General features: G+C 51.3%; 6 protein-coding genes across 6 annotated transcripts; 1 reads left to right on the top strand and 5 right to left on the bottom strand.

Moving 5' to 3' along the window:
* Positions 1–578: 578 nt before the first annotated feature.
* PV06_03211 (uncharacterized protein) lies at positions 579–2,870 on the bottom strand (the record flags this gene model as incomplete). The annotated part of the gene is made up of 8 exons (XM_016403974.1): positions 579–1,051; positions 1,177–1,441; positions 1,498–1,556; positions 1,610–1,993; positions 2,063–2,212; positions 2,270–2,324; positions 2,390–2,580; positions 2,630–2,870. 8 exons carry the CDS (start codon positions 2,868–2,870, stop codon positions 579–581), a joined length of 1,818 nt encoding a protein of 605 aa, XP_016264979.1.
* Positions 2,871–3,867: 997 nt separating this feature from the next.
* PV06_03212 (uncharacterized protein) lies at positions 3,868–4,899 on the bottom strand (the record flags this gene model as incomplete). Its single annotated transcript, XM_016403975.1, has 5 exons — positions 3,868–4,051; positions 4,102–4,184; positions 4,275–4,478; positions 4,537–4,784; positions 4,860–4,899. 5 exons carry the CDS (start codon positions 4,897–4,899, stop codon positions 3,868–3,870), a joined length of 759 nt encoding a protein of 252 aa, XP_016264980.1.
* A 529-nt stretch (positions 4,900–5,428) lies between these two features.
* On the top strand, positions 5,429–6,061 carry PV06_03213 (uncharacterized protein; the record flags this gene model as incomplete). Its single annotated transcript, XM_016403976.1, has 1 exon — positions 5,429–6,061. One exon carries the CDS (start codon positions 5,429–5,431, stop codon positions 6,059–6,061), a length of 633 nt encoding a protein of 210 aa, XP_016264981.1.
* Positions 6,062–6,712: 651 nt separating this feature from the next.
* PV06_03214 (uncharacterized protein) lies at positions 6,713–7,814 on the bottom strand (the record flags this gene model as incomplete). The annotated part of the gene is made up of 5 exons (XM_016403977.1): positions 6,713–6,899; positions 6,979–7,045; positions 7,106–7,178; positions 7,276–7,728; positions 7,800–7,814. The coding sequence occupies 5 exons, from the start codon at positions 7,812–7,814 to the stop codon at positions 6,713–6,715; spliced, it is 795 nt and encodes a 264-aa protein (XP_016264982.1).
* Positions 7,815–9,976: 2,162 nt separating this feature from the next.
* On the bottom strand, positions 9,977–10,759 carry PV06_03215 (uncharacterized protein). The gene has a single exon (XM_016403978.1). It carries the CDS (start codon positions 10,701–10,703, stop codon positions 10,209–10,211), a length of 495 nt encoding a protein of 164 aa, XP_016264983.1. The 5' UTR covers positions 10,704–10,759; the 3' UTR covers positions 9,977–10,208.
* A 2,996-nt stretch (positions 10,760–13,755) lies between these two features.
* Positions 13,756–15,614, bottom strand: PV06_03216 (uncharacterized protein; the record flags this gene model as incomplete). Its single annotated transcript, XM_016403979.1, has 3 exons — positions 13,756–14,584; positions 14,645–15,493; positions 15,562–15,614. 3 exons carry the CDS (start codon positions 15,612–15,614, stop codon positions 13,756–13,758), a joined length of 1,731 nt encoding a protein of 576 aa, XP_016264984.1.
* Positions 15,615–15,950: the final 336 nt, after the last annotated feature.

The following is a 15,950-nucleotide window of genomic DNA, read 5'->3' on the forward strand; positions in this document are numbered from 1 at the left end:
CCTCTAGAGATTCAAGCACGCGATCCCAGTGCGTACAGCCTAGCCGCCCCATAAATGCTTTTGCCCTTCTAAATGAAATTAGCAACCCGAGGTCCAGGGACCAACATTTGCTGCGAACAATGATGAGATCAAGGCTCTGCTCTACAATTGTTTTGAAAATAAGACTAGCTAGATTCAATGATGAACTGGAACATCTTATCTAGAAGAGCTAGAGTTGAGATATATTGGTCTCAAAGCCTGCCCCGATTAGCACGCCGTGATCATGATCAGTCCCAATCATAATATCAAGTGCAGCTCGAGCCCACAAGTTTGAAGCATCCGTTGCCATTACTCAACAAGTAAACCAAGCTTCTGTCAATCGCTCGCGTTACTGAGAAAATCCAAAAACAATAGCCTTCAAAGTAGTAGCAGACATGCTGGTTTCCCACTCCGTCTCCATGGTGATGCAGTGGTGCCTGCCTATTCTGGGGGTCTTCTCACTCTTTTCTCTCAGGCTTGACCCAGCGAAACCTGAGATTTGTCGATCGGGCTTGGGGTCTGTTCACTGGTCCGTATGCAGGTGATTCGGGTCACGGGTTTCATACTTGAACTTGCTTGTTCTCCTCAACATGCTCTTCAGTTGGAGCTTCCTTCGTATCACTGTCGTTCGAAATCTGGATCTCCCTCTCTTCCTTTGTGTATACCTGCTTAGGTATATGGCCGGTCATGTAGCGGTCGAGGTCTGCCATACACAGTGCCGCTATCAAGCTCGCAAGGCCAACAGCGAGGGCGGCATAGTATACCAAGGAGTACGAGTCCGCGTAGGCCCTAACAAGAGCCGATTGCACCGCCAGTCCAATCCTGGTGGTCATGCCGGGCACATCAGCGAAGCTTGGGGCACCCTTCACAATGTCTTCGAAAAGTTTCGGGAGCGACGACTCTGGTAGACCTGCCCCCAAGGCTGCCTCTGTGACGTAGAGCTGAACTTTTCCGGGCGCTTTGCCATTCAATATTGCCAGGAAGACGGCCGTGAATATGGCGCCAGAGATCGATTGGCCGGCTCGTAGCATTGCTAGACCCCAACCACATGTCAGTGAGCTCGCTCTTGTCCATATAACATTGCGGAGGCTAGGCATTATTTTGTGCCAGGAAAGAACTTGGCCACAAGACCAACCAGGAGGAGAGAGCTTCACGTACCATAGGCGACACCGACATCTTCGTCCTCACTAATGATCTGTACCAAGACCGTGCCTCCGGTCTCTAGCCAGCCTGCACCGAATGTACTGAGGAATGAAGCCGCGATTGCCATTGCCCGATCACCCGCTCTGACAGAGGCCATGGCTCCAAGGAATGCGGTCGAAAGCGCCAGCCAAAAAACAACTTGCCATTTGATGTAGCCGATAGCGTTGACAAAGGGGAACAGAAGAATGATTCCGCCCCAGATGCCGAAGCCAACAGTGGTCTAGAAACAGTTGTATTAGTTTGAAGCTAAGAAAGTGGCAGGGGCTGAAGACTGACACTGGTCCATGCAACGGTTTGCCATGAGGTGGTTGCATTTGAGAACAACCGCACAACCTCTGGTCAATTTGTCAACCTGTGACTCGATGGTACAAATTGATAGTGGACTCACGCTGTGGATACATGATAGTCATGGCGATGTAGAGAGTTCCTGCGCTCCAAGAGACAATGTTGATACATGTGAAGGTCCGGACCCTTTTGAACAGACTCAGATCCACGATTGGATTTGGGGTGTTTGAAAGGCTTTCCCATAAAACGAAGGCGACCAAGGTCACAGCGCCACTAATAGTGAGGCCTAAGATAAGGGCAGAGTCCCAGGGCTGTGGATTTCCTCCCCATGAAATGCCGAGCAAGAAGAGCGTCAGGCCCGCCACCAGAAGGAATATGCCGGGATGGTCAACGCGTTTGAATTCCTGCCATTTGGATCTTTTGGCTCCGTGCAACTGTGTAAAGGTGGCTGGGTGGTAATACAAGACCTGAAGGAGCCAGCCCGCTCCTGTCGGTTAAATTGTGGTTAGTAAGGATGTTCAAGCACCAGCAAGGAGGTGACCACATAGAAGCTTACCACACAGGATAATGTATATATAGTAGATCCACCTCCAGCTCTGCGACTCCACCAGGGACCGTCCGATGATGGCGCCAAATCCCGTGGCCACGACCATGGGGACCAGGATGGTAGCCTGGACGTAGAACTTGTAGCGATGTGGAACGAGCTCTGTAAAGGAATCAGATCCATACAAGTTTTCGCATTTTGGGGTCAGGAACTGATTACCTCCGATGAAGACTCCAGAAGACGAATGGACACCAGATCCAATTCCAATAATCACCTGCAATCCGCCGAATTGTCAGTCTGTCGCAGTCGCTGCCAGCGGTATGCGAACATTTTACTCACGTTAGCACCGATCAGGGTATTCATAGACTTCGCCGTTCCGGCGACAGCTGCTCCCACAATGACCCATACACCAGCAACGATACTGACATGTCTTTTCCCAAATTTGTCGGTGATCCGCCCCACAAGCAAGATGCTGATGGCGTTGCACATGGTCCAGATGATTGAAAATAGGCTGGCATTGGGGCTGGGTCCTATTCAGTCAAGTTTAGCAGAGGTCAAAGTTACAACTAGGTAACATACCGATGTCCTCGTTAATGAATGTTAACACCGAAGCGGGGACTGCAAAGCCGAAATAGCAAGACATGGTAGTCAGTGATATACCAACCAGAGAGCCGATATAACGAGCGCTTCTGAAGTATCGAGGGTCAACTTCGCTGACGTCTTTGGCAAGCCGGCGAGAACACTCGACGTCTTCCTCGTGCTCATGATCGTGGCGAGCGCCTCCATGGTGTTTGGCTTGAGTGGCATCTGAGCTCCCCATGCTGACTTCCCTGCTGTAGATAGGATGGTACTTCTGATATGACAGAGAAAGCAAGCTGACTATTCAAACAAGAAGAAAAGGGGAGATACCAGGGGGCATAATATAGTTCTTGCTCCCCGGATACTTGAATGGGGGATGGACCAGAGTTGTGGATCAAAGTTGTGGATCAGAGCATCCCAGACGCCTCATCCCCGCGTTTCTACACCCCTTGTTTATTTGCACATGGTTCTCGAATTTGAACGGGTTCAAGCTCTCATCTCGCAGAGTCTGGAGTTGCCAAACATGGGCATTCAAAGCGGATCCCTTGTCGTTTTAGGCCAATATTGCATCCCGGACCGCGCCATTAATAACCGCCTAATCACATAATTACTCACCTAGCTGAGCTACGTTCATGTCTCGCGCGACTCAGCACCGTCCATCACTGGCAGCTCCCCCGGCATTATCTGTATATGCAGGGGTCCTGGCGACGTCCTGTTTCCTAGACGGCTGGATTCGTCTGGGTGAATGGAGGACTTATGGTTCACTAGGCCGATCGCGGCGACAAGTCGACCATCGAGACGACAACTCTTCCTCGTTGTTCCGAGAGTTCTCTTCTCGGAGATCTAAATCGCAGACCATTGGATCCGCTCCCAGCACTCGAGAATACGTACGTATTCGGGCAGGCAATTTCTCTGAAGCAGACACTCCGTGTCATCCTATGGGTTTCCGAGACGCTCTGTAGCCTGGGGGTGCGGGTTGGTGCCTTTGATTTTGCGCGAGCTGCATGCCAGTCTCAAGCGTTACGGATCCGATGTTGGCTGAGCGCTTTAGAGCCGTTGCGAAAGTCTTGCTAATCTAATTGCGCGGTCTCGAGAGGGTCACAGTCTCAGACTTGTCTATCTACAATTTTTTACATAACGAGCTTCCTTGAGAGTGGTCGGGCTCTTCCATGTAATTTCCCCCAGCCTTCTAGAATATCTATTGTCAAGGCAAGGTATTTTGTGCTAGAAACATCGATTTATATAGCTCTTCCACCATCGACCTCCAGATTGACTCCTGTTATGAATGCCGATTCGTCGCTTGCGAAGAACAAGCACGCATTTGCGACATCAAGTGGCTCACAAAGCCGACCGAGGGGAACATTCCCAATGAACTTGGCTCTGTTTTCAGGCGTATCAGGTTGTCCGGAAAACGCTTGGAATCTGTCGACGTTGATGAGTTTTTGAGGTCACATATACAGCCAATAACATACAATCCTGTGCCCCCGAGCAATGGGCATACCGAATTGACCCGGATACCACGGGGCCCAAATTCTGCCGCGAGACCTTTGGTAGCCTAGAGATTAGAGAAATCAGTTCCCATAATGACACGCCTCGTAGGCACGCCTCGCTTTCCCAGCTCAGGCACTAAGTGAGAAAGACTCACATTACAGACTGCAGCTTTGGAGCTGTTGTACCACACTAAGCCTGGCCTGGGGCGTGTAGCGCCCACGGAAGCGATGTTGATGATAGAGGCTCGCTGGTTATGTTTCAACATACGCGGGATGACCGTGCTGCTTCCATGAAAAATGCCCTTGACATTCACGTCGAAACAGCGATCGAAATCTTCTTCCGTCACTTCGAGGGTCGGCTGAAAGATGTCAGAGCTACCGGAAAGGATAGTGTTAAGCGCATCTCTCTGGGCTGACCTTATTGGCGTAGGTGGTTCCTGCGTTATTGATCAAACAATCGATCTTCCCAAGTTCTGTTTCCACCGCAGCGACCACTCTCTGCCAATCTTGGATATTGCCAACATTTTGTTGATAGAAGTGAATTTTGCCCTTCGAGGAGGCAGCCAGTGCCTCACCACGAGCAACATCGATGTCGGTGATTGCAACCTTTGCACCTTCGTTGGCGAAGCGGACGGCAATACCTGCACCGTAGCCGGAGCCACCTCCTATTGTCCTTCCATTAGCTTATAGCCCATATGCTAAGGGAAAGAACAATCAACCTGTAATTATCACTACTTTACCAGAGAGCCTCTGTCTCTGAGAGAACCCAGAGGAAGCCATGAAGAAACTGTGACTATGCTGTATGTGACTGTTATTCCCTCTGACACCAGGATGAGAAAGCTCAGGCACGTGATGACTGACAGGCCTTTTTGTGATGGCTCTACGACTTACATCCTACTTGAAAGTCCGGAAAGTCAGCACTCTTTCTGGCTCTGCTCGAGGCATAGCACGTAGAGCTAGTAGCAGCTTCCGAGTACGGTGGATTCAGGCGTTGCCTAAGAGCCTGGTGGATCTGCCATGGAGTTTATCGATTACTGTATGTACGCTGACACATCGTGGGTCTTGTCACCATGAGAATTATCGGACTTGCCGTTGACTCAACCAACAATAGGTTTCATCATGCGTACGAGCGAGGATGATTCTCTGAGGGAAACGGCCTGAAAGGCAAGCACACGTGACAAAAAGTGCTGTGGATTCTGGGGCAGTGCTCAGCATATAGAATTCTGAACTTGCGTGGCGCTGTCTCGGAAAGAGAGTTACGATTCATCAATTCCACAAGAATAACCTGTCGAAAGAATTCAACAACCAAATGAAGTCAGAAACAGCTTCCCCAAAGGGTGGCCCTAAGGACACCAAAATAGAGCCGAGACGGGAGCGTAAGAGGAGGCAAGATCGTGAATCACAGCGAATGAGTCGGATAAGGACAAAGGAATACATCGAACATCTCGAGACGCTAGTCCACAGTCTAATTGCCGTCAACTTGGATGAGAAGATGGCCAATATGCGTAAACTGCTCGACGAAACATTTGGCGAAAACCAACGGCTCAGGGCACGACTTGCCACAGTCCGTCGAATCGCCGGCGAGGATGAAGAACAGCTCACGAAGCCGGAGGACGCCTCAGACAGGTCAGCTTTGACTCCCGTCAGCAGAGTAGACAGCACCAGTGGTGAGCGTCACGATGCGAGCTCGAGTCCCGAGACACCGGCGACCGTTGCGGGAGTTCCGCTCAGCTACAAGACGAGCCAAAAAGTTGACATGATATCTCCTGACTATACGATCTTTATGGATCGTACGTCAAATTACTGCTCGTGCGCAGCCAACAACAGCACATTAGACACAACTTCGAATATGTACAGCCTTCCCGAAGTGGATTTTTTGTCACAGGGAGAAATCGACAACCTGTTCAAGGGCGCTCTAGACTTCGAATGTCATCATGTGTGAGCAACGGACAGGCAAGACCAACGGAATTTGAGATGGCAAAAGATCAAATGACATTCACAACTGTTTCGTGCAAAGGTTCTTGAATAGATTCTGTGGCAGAAAACCACGGCATATAAGAGCCCGCTTAGGACGAGATATACAAAGGCAACAATCTGAGTGTCCTTCTAGGAAACAGAAGTGCCCTCTGTCCGCAACGTGGAGGGAAAGGGGCATAGCGACTGCCAAGAGGCGAGTACCTTGAGCGTTCACCACCTTTAGGTCGAGCTCATACCCCCTTTAAACCCCAGACTCTCAGCGAAGAGTTTCAGCTGAAAGTGAAAGGACGTATTCACTGATCCCGAACTGTGGTGCAGCTCAAATAATCTCGCGTGTTTAGACCGAGAAGAACAATCGGTCGCTCTGCACAAGACCGAAGTCAAAATATGCAATTCATAGATACGCCTGACATACAATAGGGAATTATTCTTGAGGGATACTCAAGGTTTTGAAATAGCTTGATGTAGTGTGTGCTTTACCCAACTGTGGACATTGTCTGCAAGTAAAGATCGAGTATATAGGCATGAGAAGAATGCTGACAAATGTCTCTGTCCCCGAGGGGTCTTTGGTGAGGCTATCAAACCTCCTCGAGCGATCGCGATGCATTTTATGGACTCAAACAGCAGACCATGCCTTATCTACCGGAACCACCGCCCCGTTGATCGCGGAGCTGAGATCGGAAGCTAAGAAGACGAGAACATTTGCAACTTCCTCAGGGCTGATGGGGCCAGTGGCAATGGGGCCATCCTGACCGTTGAGAGCATCCGTGGACCGTGGGTTGAAATGGACATTCAAAACAGGTCTGTCGTCGACAGACAAGGGTTAGCATCAGACGATTCTCAAGATGAGGAAGGGGAGGAGATTCTCGCATCCATACGGACCTCGAATTCTGGAAGGCTTCGACATCGATGCCCTCTGATATAGCATTGGTGATGTTGGTTCGTACCCCTTAACAATCAGTCATGAGCTTCGGGCTTGCAAATTGCGGTCGTGGACATTCCAACATACCTCCAGGGCAGATTGCATTGCACCGGATTCCTTCTTGGTGGTAGCGCCAGGCCACGTTCTTGGTGGCACCAATCTGCTTCCCAGCAATTCCTTGTCAGCAAGAAGCTCGCTGCTGTGAAATTCTGCCTTTGTTTTCGGTATCTTGTGTCGTCGCTGGGAGAGTCACTTACTAGCCCGTGCTTACTGGCAGTATATGTCACACCGGCGACACCGCCACCCATGCCAGCCCTGCTCGAGACGTTGACTATGGACCCACTCTTCTGGGCTCGCATATAAGGTATCACGCCTCTCATGAGTTTGATAGGGCCCGTCAAGTCAACAGCAACCACTCGGTCGTATTGTTCGTCGTCCAAGCTGTCGACCGAACCGAGGCTATCCGAGATACCGGCAACGTTCAAAAGTACGTCGATGCGGCCATTGAATGCCTTGGCGCACGCTTCCACTGTAGCAGAGATGTCTGCCTGCTTCGACACATCGCAAGACTGGAATGAGAAGTTTGGGAGTCCTAACAGCTCGGCGGGTGGCTTTTGGACGTCGCACCCGAACACTTGGGCCTTTGCGTCCAAACAGGCCTTTGTCGTGGCCAGGCCTATTCCACTAGAGCACCCAGTGATCAAAACGACCTTGACATCATGTTAGAACGGCTTTTGTGAGATCTGCAAGTGACAAGGCGTGCCCGGGTAGAGGGACTGACCTTGCCGCTGAGCATCGCGATGAGAGTGTACTGTGTACTTTGTAAAAGTTTTCTGTCTGGAGGAGAGGAAGGTCAGCAATTGGTAAAAACCGGCGTGACTTTGGGCGATGTCGGGTTTGATGCAACGTGCTGAACTGAGAGGTTAAGTATTATCAGAGTCGTGAACTACTGTGCCCAGTCTACCATGCATCATAGTAAAAGCCTCGATTGAGCCTCCGGCATTGTGGTCAGCTCTCGCGAACGTATGCCATTTGAAAGAAGTCAAATACCCACCGAGACGACCTTTCCCCAGATGACCTACCCTTGACAGGCGTGGAAGACCAAGGCAAGGATTTGTTCGGTTCTCGGGATCACCATATCCGGTCAAGTGGACCCACCATGGGGCATGGTCGGGTTGTGCAGGTAGTATGTAATTCAACGATTACGAACTTTTTCTCACGATCTGAGCGAGAACGAAGACCGAGGGTCTACAGACATTGGCAATTGCTTAGGAGGTGATGGCACTTTGCAGTAGAAAAACATCTGCTTCTAGTCGCCTACACAAGTGACCATTTTTCTTCACGTGAGTCAAGTGAGATCCCAGGAATAAATCTAGGGGAGCCAAGACGACTATGGAGGACTTTGACCGGCTCTTGACCAACATTACCGACCCAAAACACTCCAGCTATGCAGTTCCGGCTGCTGTCTGCAGCGTGATCAACAAAGATGGTAAGTCATTGGGTTTTGTAGGCACCTGAAACAAGGTCTGTACTGACTCTCCGGGCTCACCAGGAGCAGTCATCTACTCTAGGTCGGCGGGTACCTCTGGCACAGATGTGCCTTTGAGCGAGGACTCGGTGTTTTGGCTGGCGTCCCAGACCAAAGTGATGACGACCATCGCCGCCATGCAGTGTGTTGAAAGAAACCTGATCGGGTTGGACGAAGATGTTGCTCGTGTTCTCCCGGACCTAGCTCTGCTCGGAATCCTGGACGGTCAAGATAGCTTTGGCCGGTGGAAGACTCGCAAGCGAACGAAGAAAATTACCGTCAGGTACATCAAAACATAGAAAACCTGATTATTTCAGTAGGATTTGGCTGATTATCTTCAAACCACCAGGCTCCTGCTTTCTCATCAAAGTGGCGTCTCGGTAGAGGGCATGTCCAGTTCCTTGACCGAGTGGGGCAAGCAGAACAATTTTTCTAACTACTCTCTCGATAACACCATGGTATGTCAAACCCTCTATAGGACAGAAGCGTTTTAGATAGGAGTGCTAATCGGAACCCAGATCGGCACCAGGGTGCTTCCACTGGTTGATGAACCTGGTGCACAGCTTCTCTATGGTGCTGGCATAGACTGGGCAGGGATCCTGGTGAGTCAAACATTTGGGCAGGCTTGGTATAGCTGAGCCACTTAAGAAAAGTGACAAAGCTGATTCGTCTGCCAATTCCCAGGTCGAGCGCCTGAGTGGTCAACACTTGGAAGACTACATGAGTCAAAACATTTGGAAGCCTTTGGACATGACATCGACGACCTTCCATCCCGAACTGAATCCCGAAATCTATGCAAGGCTCGTCAAACCCTACGAAAGAAATGCGGAGGGTATCTTGAAGCCGAGGGAAACGCCGCTGGTCCCGATACCCAGTCCCACGTGCGTTGGAGGGCAAGGGGCATACTCAAGTCCAAAAGATTACACGAAGCTTTTCATGGCATTGTTGCGCGGCGGGCAGCCAATCTTGAAAAAGTCCACATTAGATGAGATCTTCTCTCCCCAGCTTCTGAACAAAGAGTCCATCAAGACCTTCTTGGAGGGTCCGTTTGCCTTCATGCTAGGCTATAGTATTCCAGAAGGCGTCCACACTGATCACGGACTGGCCGGACTGCTAGCAATGGCGGATCATCCTGAGGGCCGTCGAAAGGGAAGTCTGCAGTGGATTGGAATGCCGAATAATTTCTGGGTGAGTTGCCTTCACGGCTTGTCCTGCTTTTCTTCTCATGCTGATTCAAACCCAGTGGGTGGATCCTCACACCGGTATCGCTGGCGTGGTATTTTGCCAGTATTTTCCCCCTGGTGATCACGGAGCGGTGTCGATACATAAAGCACTTGAGAGAGCGGTATATCGTACATTCAAATAGATTAGGCACCAACCGAGAGAAGTCCCAGAACAGAATTTGGGTTATTCTAGGACCTCACGAGTTACGGAGATTAAACATATCTTTAGGCCAACCTATGGAATAGATCACCAGGATCAAGTACTCTGTTGAGTGTATGATACGTCTACCAGCTGATGAATTCTCCACCTGGTTCTTGCGTCTCAATAATTTGTGCAACCAGAGATTGACAATTGTAGATGCACCTTTGAAGATCTGAAGCTCTATTTCCCCGCCAGCCTAATGTCCACGTTCACTGCGCTTCCGATCAAGCGTGATCTCTACTGAGATATCATATATTCCTTCGGCATGGTAGTGTTTCCTGTCGGGAAAAGCAGACCGACATCTCCCACCGGTGGAGCAGGGATGACGAATTTGCGAAACTTGATCCTCCAACACTCCTTGCCGTCGAAGACGCCTTTGACAAATTCGTCAGTGGCAATGGCCGTGGCGACACAGCACTGGCCCTCCCTGTCGCCGGTTCCCCAGTGGTAAGCGACTGTGTATGCCTCAGAGCGGGCGGTGGTGTCGCTGGTGAACTCGATATAGTGGGTCGTGATGTTGTGCAGCGTTTTCAAATCCTTGAGCAAAGCCCCCATTTGTTCTCCTAGGTCCTTGAGATTCTCGAACCTCGCCAGAGGAGGGCTGGGGTAGTCGCAGATTGCGTCTGGCGTAAAGACCAGTCTCATGCGATCCCAGTCTCTTGTATCCTGACATCGACAGTACAGCGAGACGACATTCTGGATTTGTTCGCGGTCTGACATTACTGGAGCCATTTTGTAGTTGCTTTTTCGAGGTCACGGTCGACGTTGGGATTTCTGCGAATGCTCACTAGAGAAGTTGAAACAAGGATAGACTTCTAGAAGTCTCTCACTCAGCACAAGAACGAGCGGACCGGAAGAATTTTGTGGCCCCTGCACAGGAGAAATGCATAACTAAAGTTCGACTCGAAATCATCCGATACTCGGCATTCAGCGGATTGGTGGGCACCCTTTGGTCCACTGTACAGTAAGTGCTCGATTACAATGTCCGATGCGCCATGCTCCCCATGGAGAAGGGTAGGTCTAGCGTGTTTAGTCCCACAAGCGTACTGTAGGGGTTTCTCACTAGTCGATGCGTATCCCCTTAATCAGCCATCACTTACATCGAGCGAGGTTACCATTGCCACCATGCTCGCTGGCCCTCTTGATGAGAATTCGCCTGGGAAGTGATGTACCGACAGTCAGCGTTGCCGCTGGCAAAGCTTAGTCCTCTTCAAAACCGAGATTGCTGCTCTGAGCTGATCATGAACTCTCGGGGGGAGCTTTTGACACTTTCCCTCCAGTTTCCAGCTCATCTTCGCCAGAGACTAGAAGTCTCTTTCATTTCTTCGCGAAGACCAATTTGGCTCGTTCCAGGGTCTGGACAGGACATCGCACCGTGTACCGCTCGCCTATGCTGATTTCAACGTAGAGACGCACAAGATCGTCTTCTGGTAATCGTTTGGTAAGGTATCTGAAATTCAAGGTTTTACAGCGACTTTGGGTCTCTACTTTGACCCACCATAGACTTGAACCATTGACCCCTTGCCGAACTTCGTGACAGAGATGGCGAGACCCGTGCGCATCGCAGGTATGTACTGTCTAACTCTACCACGGTGATATTGCTGACGATCAAGGCGCCTCGGGCTCAGCGTCTGACAGGAGACATGCAATGGCAGCATTTGCGAAGAACCACCCGAATGATCCGATCGACATTATCATTGCCGATTACATGTCCGAGGGCAATATGGTGGTCGCGGCTGCGCGCAAAGCAGATCAGGCTGCTGTATCGGCCGGAGACGAAGGCAACCCCTTGACATTGACGGGTCCCGCGTTCGAAGCCAGCTTTCTTGAAGCCTTGGAACCAGCTTTACCGGACCTGGCTCGGCACGGCATCAAGGTTGCAGTCAACGCTGGTGCGAGCGATACCAAAGGTCTCTACGATAGAGTGTGTACCATGATCGCAGACGTAGGTCTCAGAATTCCCGTGGCCTGGGTCTCGGGAGACGAAGTATTTCCTATCATTCAAGAACAGCAGCGAAATGGCAAAGACTTCAAGAGCATCTACAACGGGGAAGTGCTGAGTGAGTGGGATTTCGAGCCCTTTTACGCTCAGGCCTATTTGGGCGGCATGGGTGTGGCGGAAGCTTTTCAACAAGGAGCGCAGATTGTGTTGTGTGGAAGGGTCGCCGATGCATCTCCCGTCATTGGGGCTGCTACGTTCTACCACAAATGGGATCGGACCCAGTTTGACCAGCTCGCGAACGCATTTCTCGCGGGGCACCTGATCGAGTGTAGCAACTACGTCTGTGGAGGGAACTTTTCTGGGTTCCGTGAGCTGGGATTGGATAGGTTGGAAGATGTAGGCTTCCCGATTGCAGAGATTTCGAGAGATGGATCGGTGATATTGACCAAGCAAAAGCATTCTGGAGGTAATGTCTGCCAATTTCCGCTGCTGAGATGAACCATGAGCCCTTGTTTTGCCAATGTCATGAGTTCAGAGTCCGCTTTCTGACCCCAACGTGCTTACTGTGGACTATCTTAGGGGCGGTAACTGTGGACACATGCTCTGCACAATTGGTCTACGAGATTCAAGGCCCATGGTACTTTAATTCAGACGTCACCGCAGTCCTTGATGGGGTGTGGTTCGAGCAGGTCGGACGAGACAAGGTCGCCTTACGTGGTGTTCGCTCCTTGCCACCTCCACCAACGACGAAAGTTGGTATCACGTCACGAGGTGGATATCAGGCCGAGGGCTTTTACTTTGTCACCGGCCTGCATGTCGAGGACAAAGTACGTCTGTTAGAAGCCCAGATCCGCAAACTCGTTGCCCCTCATTCCTCAAAATGGACCCAGTTCTCGTTCAAAACATTCGGTGCGCCGGTGGCGAACGCAGACAGCCAGAGCGCCGCCACGGTCTTGGTGCGTATTTTTGCACAGGCAAGGGCCGCTGAAGATCTCGAGCCAGCCAAATTTCTCCGTCCCATCGTCGACAACATTATGCAAGGCTACCCCGGCGCTACCTTCCACCTAGATCTTCGCATGGGTATGCCCAAACCGTTTTACGAGTACTTTGTTACGTTGATGCCTCAGGCCGACATCCAACATGTGGTCCACTTTGACGGCCGCAAGACCTCGATCCCTCTTCCGCCCGTGACCAAGTCTTTCCCGGAACGACAGCCCAGTACGGCCGGTACGGAGATTCAGGGAGCCCCGGTGAAGGATTTTGGTCCCACCGAGATACGACCTCTGGGGTCCATCGTTCACGGGCGCTCGGGAGACAAGGCTTCCGACGCCAATTGTGGCTTCTGGGTACGGCACGACGACGAGTACGAGTGGCTAAAGCAGACCTTGACCGTCCCGGTGATTAAACAGTTGCTTGGAAAGGAGTATCGCGACAAGAGCAAGGACCGGCCTGTGCTAGTCGAGAGGTTTGACTTGCCGAAGCTGCGTGGAGTCCACTTTCTGTTTCGAAATCTTCAAGGAGGCGGAGTGATGAGTGCGACCACAGTGGACTTTCTGGGCAAGAATGTAGCGGAGTACCTGCGAGCTCGTTACGTTCAGGTACCGATACAATTCCTAGAGCGTGGGACTCTGTAATTGGGACCAGTGAGTGAAGGTACAGAGAGGAATGGACTAAAAGTTTACATAGAAGAGCAAGAGGACCAAGGTTGGCATCATATTACAATAGACCTTTCAGCATCAGAGTTCTAGAGGTGAATGTAAGTTCCTGACCAGTTGACTACGCTATATCATATCCATAGAGCCCTATCCTTAGTCTCAACTCGGACTCTGATCAAAGCCACGTCTAGCTCTGTAACGTGCCCAAGACCTGCCGGTAGATACCAAGCATAGCCCCGCAAGTCAAATTGTCGACGCAGGGCGAAGGCATGTAACAATCCTGCCTGTAGCTCTTCCCGCGCGCTACCACTGCTTCGTACCCATCCCACGTGAGTTCCGGATACTTTTCGAAAAAGGCAGGGTCCCATTTCCATGTCCGCGGCGAATCGTACATCTTGAGGTGATAGTAGGCCTTGAGGGCCAGCTTGGGTGACTGTAGGAGAGCGGCCAATGGAACAGGTGTCCAGCCGTTATCGTCGGACACCAATCCGCTCAGACGAAAAACGTCTGCCGGGTTGGGTTTCTCTGAGAGAATACTTCTGAGAATTCGCGAGATTTCCGTCATACCGGAACTCTGGACGCCGAGGGCGTGTGCTACCAGCTCCGGCGCTGTCGAGATGGTGTCGAAGATCTTCCACACGCCCAGGAATCCTGGGCCTGGTTCGGCATCAGTCAGGATCTGCGACATGTCTGGCACCTCTACTACCGTGTGGTACAGTGTGTCGATCCAGATTTGGTCGAGGTGCCTCGAATTGTCGTAAAGACGGATCAGTTTTTCTCGCAGCGGAGCATGGGGGAACCAGCCGATCACGGCACAGTGAGGAGTCTCCATTTCGTAAGCTGAGGGCATATATTCGGGCAGTAGTCGGTTGTAGGTGACGAGATTGGGAGACATCCTCCATGCCAAAATCCGATCCGCGGTTTGAGCCAGGTATGAGTTGAGCCACATAATTGAGGTTCCGGGCCACAGGTAATTGACGAAGACGGACAGGAATGCTATGGAGGCTTCGGAGACCCTGGAAATGTTAAGTCAACAAAATGATACACGACGATAGCAAGAGCAGCGCCAGTCTTACTTGCTGAATGTCAATGCCTTTCCCCTGCTCACATCCAATTGTTGTCGCAAGACACATTCCATTGATTCCATGTGTTCCGCAAATCTTGAAGCCCACGGCAGATTGGCGGACGGGGGACTGGCATTGGGGGAATTGGCGCGGGATGGACGAAGGCCCTCAGACAGGAGCTTTGGGAGCATGGGTGAAAGACTGAAATTGATGGGCGAACATAGGGCAGCAAAACTGGCATGCTGTTGACTCCCGGCCAAAGCTGACCAAGGAAATGGAGAGTTAAAGAGGTCAGGGGTAAGTTCTGATAATGGGTTGGTGTCGCAATTGATAGCAGGAGGACAGACAAGCGACGCGTCATTGTTGGGCATAGATTGAGACTGGCCCAAGTCACCGCTCCATGAAAAGGACTGATTGTCCACAACAACCTCTTCCGACAGCGGCGGGGGCGGCTCTATGGCTGGCTCTTCATACTGCACGACAGCGTTCGTGGGAACAATTGGGCCCGTCCATTCTATCATATCATCCCCAGCAGTGCTGTCGGCAGCGACGAGTTTTCCGGGCTCTGGGTTGTAGCTGGCATCCTGGGTTCCGTCTTGCGTTTCTTCTGGCGACCCAGAGGTGTTGATTTCGAGGACCTCGGCTATCTCAGCCGCGAGGCGATTCAGCGCATTCGACGTGCTGGTCATGCGGTTTCGGATGTCCAGCAGCTTTGATCGCAGTCGCCTGTTCTCCGAGGACAGGAGAGTGTATCGACCGCCGTCTTGAGCCGAGAGGTTCATGATATGTTGCTCTAGCTCCTTGACATAGTTGTGTTGTCGCTCACGGAATGATTTCTGAGACAGCCGATTGCGAAACTTCCTGCAAACCAACCCATAAGCCTGGTACAGGGAAACACCAGGACAAATTATACGGGATCAAATCCATACCTACGCTCGTCAGCTTGCGGACGCATCGTCGAGGATGCCTTTCTGGTAGCCATATTCTGTGTGTGGCCTGATGTTTAGGTGGTCTTTACGTGGCATGCGAGAGGTCAGACGTGAGGATTCATGTAGATAAGCTGACCGTCAATAAAAACCTGGGGAGGAAGATCGGAGAAACGTGGGCAAACCCGGGGCTCCCGCGTACGCAGGGAAGCGAGTGACCAGTCTACCAATATTTGTGGGGGTTCGGGCGGCATCAACTCGCTTCTCAGTTCTACACTTGGCGCCTCAGCGGGGGATGGACATCCAAATTGTCCAAACTCTCGGCCTCAACAGGGTAAGCCATCGTGTTCAGGTGGCCTCGGGATTGGATTTTAGCTCGTGAGCACTGATAT

Source organism: Exophiala oligosperma, assembly GCF_000835515.1.
Source record: "Exophiala oligosperma strain CBS 72588 unplaced genomic scaffold supercont1.3, whole genome shotgun sequence".
Taxonomy (NCBI): Eukaryota; Fungi; Ascomycota; class Eurotiomycetes; order Chaetothyriales; family Herpotrichiellaceae; genus Exophiala; species Exophiala oligosperma.

Bases quoted from the DNA above. Each gene is read 5' to 3' on its own strand.
- PV06_03215 (XM_016403978.1), bottom strand. From the start codon at position 10,703: ATGGCTCCAGTAATGTCAGACCGCGAACAAATCCAGAATGTCGTCTCG.